Source organism: Osmerus mordax, chromosome 7 (genome assembly GCF_038355195.1).
Source record: "Osmerus mordax isolate fOsmMor3 chromosome 7, fOsmMor3.pri, whole genome shotgun sequence".
Lineage (NCBI taxonomy): Eukaryota > Metazoa > Chordata > Actinopteri > Osmeriformes > Osmeridae > Osmerus > Osmerus mordax.
In genome coordinates, this window is record NC_090056.1 from 19,247,816 (window position 1) to 19,262,216 (window position 14,401).

General features: G+C 42.1%; 1 protein-coding gene across 1 annotated transcript; it reads right to left on the reverse strand.

Annotated features, from left to right (window-relative positions):
- edn3b (endothelin 3b) lies at window positions 1-5,072 on the reverse strand. The gene is made up of 4 exons (XM_067239154.1): window positions 5,012-5,072; window positions 4,645-4,846; window positions 341-446; window positions 1-54 (listed from the first exon to the last, which is right to left on the reverse strand). Exons 1-4 carry the CDS (start codon window positions 5,070-5,072, stop codon window positions 1-3), a joined length of 423 nt encoding a protein of 140 aa, XP_067095255.1.
- Window positions 5,073-14,401: the final 9,329 nt, after the last annotated feature.

Below are 14,401 nucleotides of genomic sequence, written 5' to 3' on the forward strand. Positions count from 1 at the left end.
TCAACTCATTGGCCCCTGGAAGTAGTCCTGTTTGGTGCTCTCTGTGGGGAACTGCTGCAAAACATGTTACAGATTAAATCAGCACAAGAACTGTTTTTTTAACAGTACAGTTAGATCATACACCTGTTTTGCTTCACAACGCATCTACCTCAGATGAAAGCCAGTTGGACTATAGAGAAGCTTTCATTAAAACAAAACCTTTCATCTTTTATCAAACCATCTAACCACACATCGTTGGAATGTGCTGACAGATTCCAATCCTTCATTTGTGAACACCGGTGCCATACCTGGATTGGCAGAAGTCACTGCAATGACGGTCAACCCTTGGATTGGCACAAACACAACGCAGATATTCCACTTCTTCAGGGTCAGAGGGCAAACTATCAGCGGTACGCCTGATTCGCTGATGTCCTCGGTAGCTGGACATCCCATAGGGCACTGTACGTCTATGGAAAAACATGCAGTACAAAAAAAAAATCACCAGAGCACAATCTGTCCGACACCGACTATGATTTAATCACTAAAGATCAGCTATAACCAAACTTCACAAGATTTGATTGTGGTTGACTTTTTAAACAAATGTTTTTCTCTCCAATATCCAGCAAAAATAAGATGTGGTTGACTACATTCAGTAAGAAGATATGTAGTTTACCTGGAATAGGAAGTGTTTGAATTGGAGTTCAGTGACTCATAACGATTTTTATATGAAGGAACCCATCTGTCAATAGTTTAGAGTTCAGAAGAAGCTTATGATGTAGTTTACTGGTCTACAGTTTCTGAACTTTTTCACTGAGTGATGCAGTGAGGTTTTCTGTTCGTCTAAACATCACTATGAATCTATCTTGTTACCAGTGCTAAGCTGCTACTCCTGCTGTTTACTGCACCATAAACCACAGTCAAGTTTGTTATGATGCTGAGGCAGTTATGAGTTTGACCATTTGCAGGCATTTAATTGTTTACTTCATCATACTTTTGAAATTGATGTTAAGCAGGGATAAGCTGAAGGATGTGTGAAAGGATTTGTTTGTTTCCTCCAATAGCTTGCATTGCGCTTAGAAAATAAAGGAAAACATTGTTTTCTTTTGGCCTCTGAGCGTTTTATGGGGATGACAGGCATTGTATGACAGAAACATGAATCAATGCGAAGACTTTGAAGACAGTCTTACCACATCAAGAAATAAATTATGCTATACCCATTGTCATCTGCTGAATCATTTCTTCTGAGACTTTAACCCCCTGATCAAAACCATCTAACCCAACCATCCTCGCTCCCTCCTCCCTATCAACATCCTTTGGGATTCGACCCAAAGGTCTCCTCTCACTCAAAAACAAAAAAAGTGTTTGTAGGTTTGGGGATGAAGAGAAACAGTTCAGATGCAAACCATGTGAGAATCTTTTCTATTCCACAGGCTTTTAGTAGAACAATTTGTCTCCATTGGCACAGTTTTTCATGTCCCTTTATATTCCGAGTAAGTACCTAGAATAAATGATCCTCAAAAGTATAGGGATTACCACAATTTAAATTGTGAAATGTCAAAATTCCTCCCCAAAACTCAAGGCAACGTGATTTATTAAACCCATTACTCAGAAGTTCTGTATGATTATGATTACCACATGTTGGGCGACGTTATTAGACACTCCGTTCCAGTGGTGTTTTTTAACAAGCTTAGACAGGTCAGTCCTTATAACCCTAAGCCACGTGTGTTGGAGAACATATAAACTTCTGTAATGCCATACAAACCACTTAATCTCTCCTAAATCCACTTGTCTGAAGCTGTTTAGGCATGTCTGCATCACTCAAATAGACTATTAACATGGATCGGTTTACCTAGACTGTGAATGAACAGACAGACAGATTTCCTTCTAAATTTGTAGCCGAGCAGTTTAGCGATGTTAACAAACAATAGAATGAGCTATGAAGAATTATTTTGGTCTCACATATTCATAGGCTAAAGGACAAACAAAGTTTGCTTTGTTATTATTGAAAATTCTTCAAGTGACTTGATGGAGTGGAAGAATTTTCCGCGTCACCAAAATAAAACCCTGACACGCATCTTAAAGCCTCTCCAGGACTTAAGCGTTTTCCTTTTCCTCTTTGGTGACCACATGTTTGGCAAGAGGGACACTGCAACGCTAAAGAGAAGTGCCTGCACACACTCAGACACAGAGAACATCTTTTTTTATATACACTGAAATCTCTAAAAAGCTTTTGCATATGCCACTAATTACGACTGCTGAAGAACCCTGGGTATTAAAGCGCTACGGCATCAAATTAGGGAGTTCTGTTTATAATCAAATTTCTCGCAAAATCTCCAGTGAACTTGCTAGCTATTTCAATATGGTATCATCACGCTCCTGTGCTGTAGTTACTCTGTCATGAACTAGGACAGAATATAAACAGGTCCTGACCACACATGCTCCGAGACCCTGCTCTCTTGATTGTTTGGAGAATTGCTGTGGTTATATCAGTTAGGCTTTCTAAATAAATAAAGACAATTTGTGTATAAAGTTGCCCAGCAGGCAGAGATCAAGTGTACCCGGTGTGGACCTCCTTCTGGAGATATCAGTAGGGGGTCTTGGCAAAACAAGAAAGAGTAGGAAGGAATGCTCTCTCTGGGTCTTGCCAGGCTGTTTTGTCAGTGAGGTGGTGGAACAAAGAAACATCCAGTAAATCAAGGGAGGACCTGATGTGTGCTCAGGGTGGTTTTGATGAGGAGATATATCAAGGGGTGTGCCAAATGCTCACCCAGACAGGCGAGAAGGTGTGATAGATGGGACCAAGAACATCCCAACAGCTTTTCCCTAATGCTCACCCAACAACATTGATGTTCAATGCCAACAAACCATCCAGCCACAGCAAATGCGTAGATGCATACATTTCGCTAACCAGGTGAGAACTAAGATGTTGGGTTAAACAGGGATATAAAGACGATTCCTAACGCCACATCACACTCCTTTTCTAGGTCAAGACCTGCATTGGACCTTTCTATTTGTTCAGGTCGTAATTTCACGATGCTTTCTGACTCTCTCTGCCCCTAGGAGCACCAAACTAGGTAATTGAATTGAGCTTCTACTGTTAGTAAAGGAGTCAGGTGGCTGAGCGGTGAGGGAATCGGGCCAGTAATCATAAGGTTGCCAGTTCAATTCCCGGCTGTGCCAAATGACATTGTGTCCTTGGGCAAGGCACTTCACCCTACTTGCCTCGGGGGAATGTCCCTGTACTTACTGTAAGTTGCACTGGATAAGAGCGTCTGCTAAATGACTAAATGTAAATGTAGTTACCCACTGAGTCGAATGTCTCTCACTACCTGCGAGAGTTCACCTCTTTCAGACTGCCTTGACTAGCCATTCATAAAACTCTGTCAGTGACAATGGTCAGACCTCTACGGTCTGGTTCATTATAGTGTCTACAGCTGTCTCATCTGTTTGGTATTAGCCAGCGATGTATCTCTGTCTAGCATTACCAAGCTGAAGCATTCTCTCTGATCTCCATCCACTCAACCTATAAGCATCTGTGGGCTAAGACCCCATGGTATTCCAGCTCACTGGGATCCATTAGAGATGTCTGCCGATGACAACCCTTCTAGGACTTGAATGGCTTCAGACATACACTGAGCAAGTAGGAGCTTCCCAATGCTAATCTAATTTGACACGTATCTTAGAACCACTCTACACAAGGCATGATTAATAGGCTTTCGGCTATCCTAATGGTCCAGATAGTGTGAAGAGACATATAAATACTCAGGGATATCAAGAGAAATATCTTGCTGGTGCATTTACAACACTCATGTTTCCATCATGCTTACAGTTATTGCTCTAGACTGCCTTGGTTGTCAGACACACATGCATGGATTAGAAGTTTAGTGTATGCCATGCATGGTACCCAAGGAAACCATATGTTGTATCAGAACCATGGACAGTAACCAACATGAAACTATGTTCTTCACAGGGTTCAGTACAGGGTAGAGACACTACAGTCTGCAGACACAAATATCTGCTTTTGAAGACTTGTTTGGAAAGACAGAGGGAAAGAGGAAGAGAGAAAAAAAGAGAGAAAGAGGGAGAAAGAAAAATTGAGAGAGAAAGGGGGTAGGTAGAGGATAGAGAAAAGAATGTGAGATGCAAGTTTTTGTTTTTGTGCTGTGTGTGTGTGTGTGTGTGTGTGTGTGTGTGTGTGTGTGTGTGTGCGTGCGTGTTCACTTCAGTACATCCAGCAGTAACACACCCAACTCTGAATACCACTCTACTTGACTTTGGCTGTGTAGACTCATTATTCTACAGCATTATAGGCTTGTGATGACCTTAACTATGTAGTCAACAATTACACTGTACCTTGGGGAACTAATTACAGAACATGGATTGCTTATGGTTCAGCAGTGAACCGTAACCGGTGGTGAGGTTATTTAAACCAGCCGCACATTCTGGAGCACATTTTTATTCCAGGCTAGACAGGTTATTAAACTGACATTTCCATGGCATGTTAACTGAGTTGTGTATTGATTGTAATTCCTATCTTTTAATGGAGACACTTAAAGCTGGTTAGGAATCAACTATTTAAGAGGCTATTGGCTGTGAAGTTGCGTGATTTTTTGTGCATATCCATCCGCCAACGTGCATCATGATAAATACAAATGTTTCTCTTACTCAGGAGTGTTAATCCAGATGATATCCAGATGGCAGTAATAGACGCACTCCTTATCTTTGTAGGAGTAACATGTGCAGCGTTTCGATCTTGTCTTAGGGTTCGGGGTGGAGAGTGGCCACACGATGCGTCCTTCAAAAGCACCACTCGGCTCCTCTTCTGAACTCGCCTGGGGGACCTTCAGTAGCGCCTCGGACTTGATCGCTGCGCCAGAGGACAAAGTACCTTAGATGAAATAGGAAACGCATAAGTGGACTTTAATTTAAAATACATGTTGATGTAAATGGATCCAATTTCGTTGAAAGTCGCTAAGCTTGTCGGTCAAATTAATAAATCAACCTATTACAGGCCTATTATATGGTGACTTACCTTTTGAGAGAATAGATGCCAGTACTAGCAAAAATCCTGATATGAAAGAAATCCTTGCCATGTCGCAATAATTCCAATTAAAAGTTATTATAAGGAGTCAGATAACGATTATAAAAAATCCATAAATTTGTCAGAATAAACAGAAGTCCATTTCATACGGTCCAGGTAGGATAACTCCACAAGAAGCCGGTGTCAGCCACGTCCTATCCATACCCACGTCCTGATGAAGGTTCTGTAAGAGTGCTGTAGATGAAAATAGCTTGTTTCTTTATGTAGGGGTGACTCCTTCGTCGGAGTGTGATATTATTAAATTCTCACGATGACAAGCGCACCAGTGAGTCAATAATTCACTCCTCGCACAGTTTTCCTGCGCGGCTCCGGTGTTGGTTTAGGTCTCCTGCTTGTGACACGCCCACCTCCCCATCATCTCTAGCCTTCCCCAACTCACTGAGTAGGAGGCATGGAACAGGGACTCCGCATCTGGGTGACAGCCTTCTGTTTGACAATAAAATATATGTAAATGCATTCGTTATATTTATTCATTCATTATAAATTTTTTTCATATAGAAGTTCTCGATTTAACGATTAAGAATACTGCAAAGGTCAGACATAGAATAAGTAATTACAGGTCGAGATTTTCCAATTTAACGTTTTTTTTACATTGTAATTGAGGCAATTTCCCGTGCTATTATTAAGGGAGTGATTTTTTCCCACAACTCCTCAGTCAGTAATCACGTTGGAGATGTCTGATCATGAATTGAATGCATGCTACTTGTAATAAGAGAGGAAAAGAGAGAAGAAAACTACTTCTGTGGAGAAAAAAATCTGATTCGTCTCAAACAAAGTTTTTTTTTCTCGCGTGGCATACTTTTCAGTGGGAGGCTGCTCACTTAGTATGAGACTCTTGACTGACAGAGTGTGCTTTCTTATTACATGTAGAAAGGGACTATGTTTGTGGGGTGGCTGTTATATGGCTTGAAATAACAGAAACGAGTCCCATGTGCATCGTTTTGTCTCATCAATGAGACAATGAGCTGGTTGTGAAATTTGAGTTCAGGTTAATGTATTCTTCAAACAAATTGGTCATTGGTCTTTTTTGTGAGGTCTCTGTGTCTGAAGTCTCTAACGCATGGTGGTGATTTGTTCTTCATTTTTCCACCTCCTCTGTTTTCCTTGTTCCTGTCCAGCTCTTCAGCTAATAGTTACTGGAGTATTTGCCCACAGGGGAAAACAATAGCTGTAGGTTGGAGTGCCATAGGATCGCAGCCCACACATTGAGAAGCAAGCCTGGGTAAGCAGCCACACTCTACGGTCTGTGAATGTGCAGACTAACTGACAAAATGTTTCTGCCTAGATAGTAGATACAGAAACATATCACCTACACAGAGCAAATTGGAAATAGCACATACCATACCAGATTTAAAGTGCTTTTGTCAGAGGAGATGCATCATCATGACCGTCAAATGTATCAAATCAAGTTTTACAAACGTCAGGCTATTTTCTCAGGATTTTTTCTTATTTTGAAGCCAAGCCGAGCCACACACCTTGTTTCCATGTTGATCTGAAGTGCAGAAGTGTCTTGCACATGCAGCCACGGAGGTATAAAAAAAACACATTTGGTCCTCTATTATTACCCCCCTGAATCCCTTCCAGAATCCCTTGGGCCGGGGTTTTGTGCCATACTTCAGCTCTGGGACCAAGCTAAATTCCTCACAAATCAAGACCATATTCGGTTTTCACTGCACAGGCCATGGCTGTGGAGACAGAAAGTTGCTGGAGAGACTGGTTCCCTGAAAGTGAATGCGGTTCAGTGGTTAAAAATGACATGTGTGTGCACCCTTCCTGTGGCATTTCTTTACATGAGAGAACTTTGCTAACTTTTTCTGCACTACTGTGTATGATGATGTTTACTCAATACCAATGCATGGAAAATTCTGCCATGTGAAAATTAAAAAACTGACATTTCTTTTTAGGCCACAAGGGAGCATGTCTGACACCTGCATACAGCATGTTTCCCATCCAAATCACTCATGTAGAATTTATGACCCTGTGATTATCATGCAAAATAGACCATCTTCCGTGTCAATTTTGGATCTCGCTGCTTTTAATACTTCACAGTGTAATTATGCCCTCCTGGCATGTATCTGGCTTGCAGCGATAAACTGTGCTTGGAGCCTATTCTACTCTGGGACGTGAATTTTATGGAATGTAATTCATTTCACTAGGAAATGTGCTGTTTTCTTTAGCTGTGACCGCTGTTTTAATAGAGAACACTTTGGGAGGGCAAAACCAAGGGATTCGTCAACTTACTGTTTTGGGGCTGGGTGGGATTTATCAAAGGCTTCATCGTTTATGAGTTGTGAATGAGAACACACACACAAACAGACACATGCACACACACACACAGTTTAAATGCTTTAAAGTAAATCCCTCAATTCTAATAATTTCATCTGGAAAAAAAAACTTACAAACGTTTCCAGACACTTATGAGAGCAAACAACATCGTCTCCTCCACACTGCCAAGCGGCCTGTGACAGATAAAAACATCTCCTTCCCATACTTCCTGTTGTTTACACATCGAAAGGAAGTGTTCAGTGAAACCTGTCCTTTCTATGTCAACACCAGTGGATGGGAAGCAAGATGAAAATGGCGTCAGTTGAACAGCCTGACAGCAGGCCTTCTGTGGACAGGGTCCACTCTCACAAGGTTTGTTGCTTAGTTTCCTGTTCGTGGCACATTGCATAGATGGCATGCCTCACACAACAACCTGAATAGCAATGTTCCCTCTTTACTTAATGGTTTTCCAAAGAGACACCTAATGCTTAAGGAATATCATCTGACTATCATCTGGCTGACTCTAAGAAAATGTGTCACTACCCTAAGCTGTTACCAATTAAACTTCTGGTTAGATGTTAAATGCATTTCATTGACTCTGTACTTGTACACGAACAATGACAATAAAGTTTAATCTATTGGCATATAATCTAAACAGTCTTTTATATATACACTTCAATGAAGTGCATTTTGTTACACATTAATTACACATTAATAATAACAACAACTACAACAAAACAAACCAAAGACTATCTCTCATGAATCAACCATATCTTCAGAGTACAGAAACATCCAACACAAGCATTGAGAATATCTGAGTCTTTGAAGCCACCATGTGAGTCAAAGGTAAAACGTCCAAGTTCAAATGAAAACCTTGCTCACAAGTAGCACAGAAAATGCCAAAGCCTGGATTTGCTGACCTTGTCTGTGGTCTGGGGGTTATCACCACCAGAGAATGTGTCCTGACCAGGGCATGACCCTAAGAACCTGATCACCACAATCTGCCGAGGAATGAACAGTGCCGATAAAATAAAACTCCTCTGGTTTTGGGATTCATCTCCAAACCCACACAGCATTGTAAATGGGGTTCTCGACAGTGGCTCACCCGGGGAAAACTCTGGATGTAGATGGATATTGTGATACAGGACAGGCAGCTTTGGTTGGAACAAAATCTAGGATTGCAATCCAGGCAAAACCATGGTTGCAGGTTTGAACAAGATCACACGAAAACAAAATCCAGTCCATGTGAAATTACAATGTGGGTTTTACATAGTGAATAACAAAAGTTTTCACCAACAAATAGCATCATAGGTGAATTCAATTGTAAACAGTAAGTCTCTGAAATATTGACCGCCAAGCCAAAAGCATCCTCTTTTACACAAACTCCAGAAATCTGGTCAGGTTCCACAATATGTGTTGCAATACAGATCTCTGCTAGATCTTTGTGGCTTATCAAGTTATTGAAGCTTTCAAAAAAAAAGCCAGCGTTAAATTCTTGAGAGGGGGATGAAAAGAAAACAGATTCTTAAGAGCAAAATTGTCCAGTGCACCTCCTCAGTGCACGTCCTCATGTGGGCCTGGCTTTGTGATGCTCGGCCCTGAGCTGAAGAGAGGGTAGGTGGGAGTGTTCATCCCACCCCCGCATCTCGACACCCATGTGCATGTGAAGGAGAATGAGTATGGTAATCAAACAATGTGGCTGGATCATGTTGATGAACAGGCAACAATGTGGTAAACCAAAACACATATCCCACATTCTGAAAAGCTCCTTTCAGAATCAAAACTTGTCCAGATATGATATAGAACGTTTGTACTTTTATCGTTGTAAGACGTCGTGGCACCATTTAGAGTTAGGTGTGGGGGACAGGGAAAACGTTAACGCAATATCTGCCAAGATGAAAGGGTTATAAGGGATGTTCTTGCTCAGTGGGTTAGCGTAGTCATGGCCGCGGGAACATATTTTACATTTAGTCATTTAGCAGACGCTCTTATCCAGAGCGACTTACAGTAAGTACAGGGACATTCCCCCCGAGGCGAGTAGGGTGAAGTGCCTTGCCCAAGGACACAACGTCAGTTGGTATGACCGGGAATCAAACTGGCAACCTTAGGATTACTAGCCCGATTCCCTCACCGCTCAGCCACCTGACTCCCTTTTATCAGGGGGGTGCTGGGGGGGGGCTTAATGTTGCGGGGTGGTGCCGCGGTGGTGGATTTTCAAGTCATATCATGCAGCACCCTCAGCACCCCTAGTTCCCACGGCGATGAGTGTAGCTAACCCTAACCCTAACTTAAACCTAACCCTAACTTAAACCTAACCCTAACCACACCTAACCCTAACCCTACTGCAGTAGGTTGTGCAACTCACAAGTTCAAATCCTCCTGTGCTCTACATTGCTTTGGATAAAAGTTTAAATTAAAAAACAATACTTTGCTTTGTGTGTTTGTACTGTAGGCCCATGGTCTGGAATTGCTTGGCAATTGTTATGTATAATACAATCTATATCCCACGCTCCCAATATCCGTTTCCCTCAGCGAGACATGCCACCCAGGAGTTTAACCATTATGAATCAATCTTGTTAATCTTATATTATCACAACACCAAGCATAAAGATAGCACATCTGCCTTTATTTCACATGAGACCGTTCATATCTATACAAATTGGTTAAGATGGAATGACTTTATATTAAGTACATTTATTTACACTAAGCTGTCTGAGCAACAGAGGCCCAGAGATCGATTTGCAGGCATAACAGGCAGAGTGCCAGTGGACACCTCATTCATTAAGAGACGAGTAACTGATGTTGGGATAGTTAGACAAGACGATTAGCATGATCAAGCTAATTGCTTTTTGACACACCAGTTTACGCGTCTCAGCCAACTGACGTTTCAACCTTAGTGAGTGCTACCGTAGACCCGCTTTGTGCCTGTAGAAAAACATGCTTGATCTTTCTCCTTTAGTGCCTCTGCCTCGTCTTGTACTTAGCCACAGCAGAAGAAGAGACTGGTTTCCAGACAGGATATTCCATCAGACTACCGCTTTGCTGTCCATCAAGGACGCAGATTTCCAGCTGAGAACCAGAAGGACCCGAGGAGGTGGGCTCTTCTCAGGCTTTGTTGGCTTGCCAAGCCATACATCCCCAGTCAGGTTTCTGCAGTTGTACCACAGAGCCACAGCCTGTGGAGTTATTTACATCAAAACCCACTGTGTTTGTTTTAAAGGTGGGTGGCAGGGAGAGGAAGAAAGGGTATACTGCCTAGGGAGGTTTTTGAACCGCTGGTGGAACGCCGATGAGACGTTTATTTACATTTAGGTCGGGAATTCGAGTGACGTGTTATCTCTTCATTAAGCAGCCCTTACAGTAATGATTATAATAATTACTTAGTGTAACTAAGGGCTTGTTGTTGCAGAAAGGTAAGATGGTTCAGTTACAATCCATACATCAACATGGGCCGAGCCATGCCATGAAGCAGGTTTCACTGTACTGTGGGAAAGGGCCATATCATCTCTCTACCAACACTGTAGCAATAATAGAACCTTTCAGTTAGTGTGAATTTGCCTTCCAATGTTTTCGCTACCGCATGTTTTTAACACTGAGTTCCAATGAATGGTGAGGTGACGGAATTAGGTCATGGGAGCCAGCAATATTTGGACAGTCGTGACCCTTGTGGGTGTGTAAATTGTGGTAAATGATGCATTTTAAAAGAAGTGATGCAACATGTTCAAATTAGCACATTGAATCTGGCCTGTTGTTGACCTTTAACCTCAGTTGAGGCCTTGTGATGTAATAAGGGAGGGACATATCATATTACAGTACTATCAACAAGGAGAAGGGTGTGGCTCACCAGCTAAGTGTGTGTGCCATGTAGGCTGAGGCTTTATTTCAGTGACCTGGAATAACATCCAACCTTGGCCCTTTGCTGCATGTCTTCCTCTCTCTCTCTCCCTGACATTACTGTCACACTTCACTTAAAATCTGTCTAAGAAAGCATGAAAAATGCCTAACAATACATATCAAACAAAAAAGTATGACAAGGATTAAATGATCAGACATATCCAATTCATAACAACAAAAAGCACATTTTATCACATTTTCCTTTTGGATAAAGGTATACTGGAAGATTATTTGAAACTGAATTTTTGCATTGAATTGGAACCATAGCTCAAAGCTGCAGTTATTCATGGAATACATCTATCTCATGGAATGTGTAAAACTGAACTTCCAATAAGATCAGGCAGAAGTTGGCTGCTGTGGTAGACATCTTGAACAAGCCACTTACTCCTATTATAAATGTATGGTCTTGTGGGAGTTAGATATTTCAAGGGAGAAGCTTCCAGAATTCCTTGAGGCGAGGATGACAGGTCACCGCAAAGATTGATACAGAGACAATGACAGAGGTCAAAGAAAGGAGGAGGACATCTGGAGTTCCATCTCAGATGACACCAAAATCAGCTGAAAACCACGTTCAATCCAGATCTTTCCAACAATCCAGTCTTTGAAAGGGAATGCCAGGATTGAGACGGATGAATTTCCCACCTCTGCCAAAAGTATATTTTGACCTCGCACCTCTGAAACTACACCTGATCTTCCACCTGCAGGATTTAGTTCAGTTGGTTGTTATAGTTGCTATAGCAACTGTTAGGGGTGGATTCTGGGTAAATAATTTTGAGCTCGAGTTTCACGCCTGAGGCTGTTATACTCGACTCTTCCAGCAGCAGGGAGCGTGACTGCCACCCCCAAATGACAAGCTCAAAGGATTTAGCTGTTGGTCTAAAGTTCCTTTGGAATGCCCAAGCTCATTTGTTGGAATGAAAAGAACTGTTAACTGTGGTATTCATGACGGTAACCTCACAATTTGATTTATCCCTCTGTGGTGCTAAGTTTGAAGTTACGCTGGGAAAACGTTTCCGATTTTGACACTCAATTCTCTGATCAACAGTGATTTATCATGCTGTCTCCACGGTGCCAGAACACAACAGTAATTCCGAGACTTGTTTTCACAGCTTAACTTGTCTCAACATTCATGTTAAGAGAATAGAACTCAAACTTGCTTTCAGCATTGGCCCATCTATTACATTTGATTCACATGAAGCAATTAGATTTCCTCTCACTCTCCATCTGCATAATGACAAATAATCTGCTTATAAGAGGCAGGTCCACAGGTTGGAGTCCGGATCAATTAATTTGTGTCTGGGCTGTGATCGGTGAAATGAGTCAGCCAGGGACAGTCAAATGTCAGAACAACACACTGTATTACCCCAGGTTGATGGAAGAACTCCACCTTGATTAGAAATGCTCAGGATGTTGTGTCTTTTCATTGTGAGACGTCTTGAAATTATTCTGTTTTCCAAACCTTTTTGCATCCAAAGCAACCATGATAATAGGATTCACTTTGCTCTTCAGTGAACCAGTAAGTCCTCTAACGAGGAATGTTGATTAATCCTTGTCCTCATCCAGATATTACTAGTCATTCCATTGAAGAAGCTTTTTAGAGAAGGTTTACAGTGTTTTTACCTCCACAAACCTGAATTAAATAAATCTAGAGAAAATGAGTCTTGCATGTGTTCCAACAGAAGACCAACGGGAGTCAGATGGCTGAGCAGTGAGGGAATCGGGCTAGTAATCCGAAGTTTGCCAGTTCGATTCCCGGTCATGCCAACTGACGTTGTGTCCTTGGGCAAGGCACTTCACCCTACTTACCTCGGGGGAATGTCCCTGTACTTACTGTAAGTCGCTCTGGATAAGAGCGTCTGCTAAATGACTAAATGTAAATGTAAGACAGTCATTCTGAATGCCACATGGATAGCCTTGAAAACAAAGGAACGTGTGTTTAATATGGGATTTTATGTAAATAGTATGAAAGTAAATAATCCTAAAAAGTCTGAAAGTTGAATTTTTATCAAGCGTGAGAAAGCACAGTTGAAGAGAATACCAGCAGTAAATGTAGTGGGAAATACTTATGCTGGTCACGGTTCTTGGTTCTTGCCGAGTCCAGCGGCCTCAGTGGAGACAAGATGGCTACACAGACGATCCGTTGACAGACTGGATGAGAAGGAACTCCACAATCTACATTCTGTCAGATGGGGTCAAGGGTGAAGAGCAGTGTGTGTGCGTGTGTTTACATTTCTCTGTGTGTTTCTATCTGTGAAGATTCTCTGTGGCCCATGGTGGCACCCAAGTTCTACCAATCTTCTAATCAATCAGACTCCCTCTGACTCTCACTCCCCTTGTGCAGGATGAAAAAGCGTTCTGGCTGATTCGTTCTGGAAACAACCAGGAAAGGGAGGAGAGCAGTTTTTGGCCCGCAAACAGCTCATCAGCATTGATGTTGCATAAAAGCCCCTTGTGGTGCTGTCACACTCCCATCTCCCTCCACCTTAATCCTGACCTCTGTGAATATTTGTCTGCATGAGCTCACCTCCCACTTCACTGGTGCAACATTACCTTGAGGTATCTCCTTGTTGATCCCATACCCTTCTCTCCCTGTTCTGACCTGACCTTCGACCCCTAGCCTGATCACTAACCATGGCGTGTTTCTGTGACCTGCGACCCCACACGTAATGAATCTTCTCAGACCTGTCATGTGACTTCTCTGCTGCCCTTTCAAGGCGGATCGGTTGCTTCCCTGGGTGTCCATCTCGACTGTCACTGAACTCCTCACCCAGTGTCCAAACCTCCATTCCTCTTCCTGCCTGTGCTTCCTCTCAGATGAGGAGCGATCTGCCTTGGTGTGATAAAGGTCGAAGGTTAAATCAACTGTAGCAATATGTCTCATCTGAATGTGGACTCACACCTCACAGCAGATTAGCCTGAGGGGTATGATGAGTGCTAAAATAAAACAACCAACACAACACCTCAGGGGATGTTTGTGAAGCTTGAGGGTGAAATTAAAACCGTTATTTTACATTTTATGTACATTATTTATCTGTCCGTGTCGTTGGGACTGAGGCATTGTCACTTACAAAATCCATGCTGATGAAAAGGAAGATTTAAAACTAGTTCAACATGTAGCAATGGTGTACAAATCCCCTTGAATACGGCAATGATTAATACCCT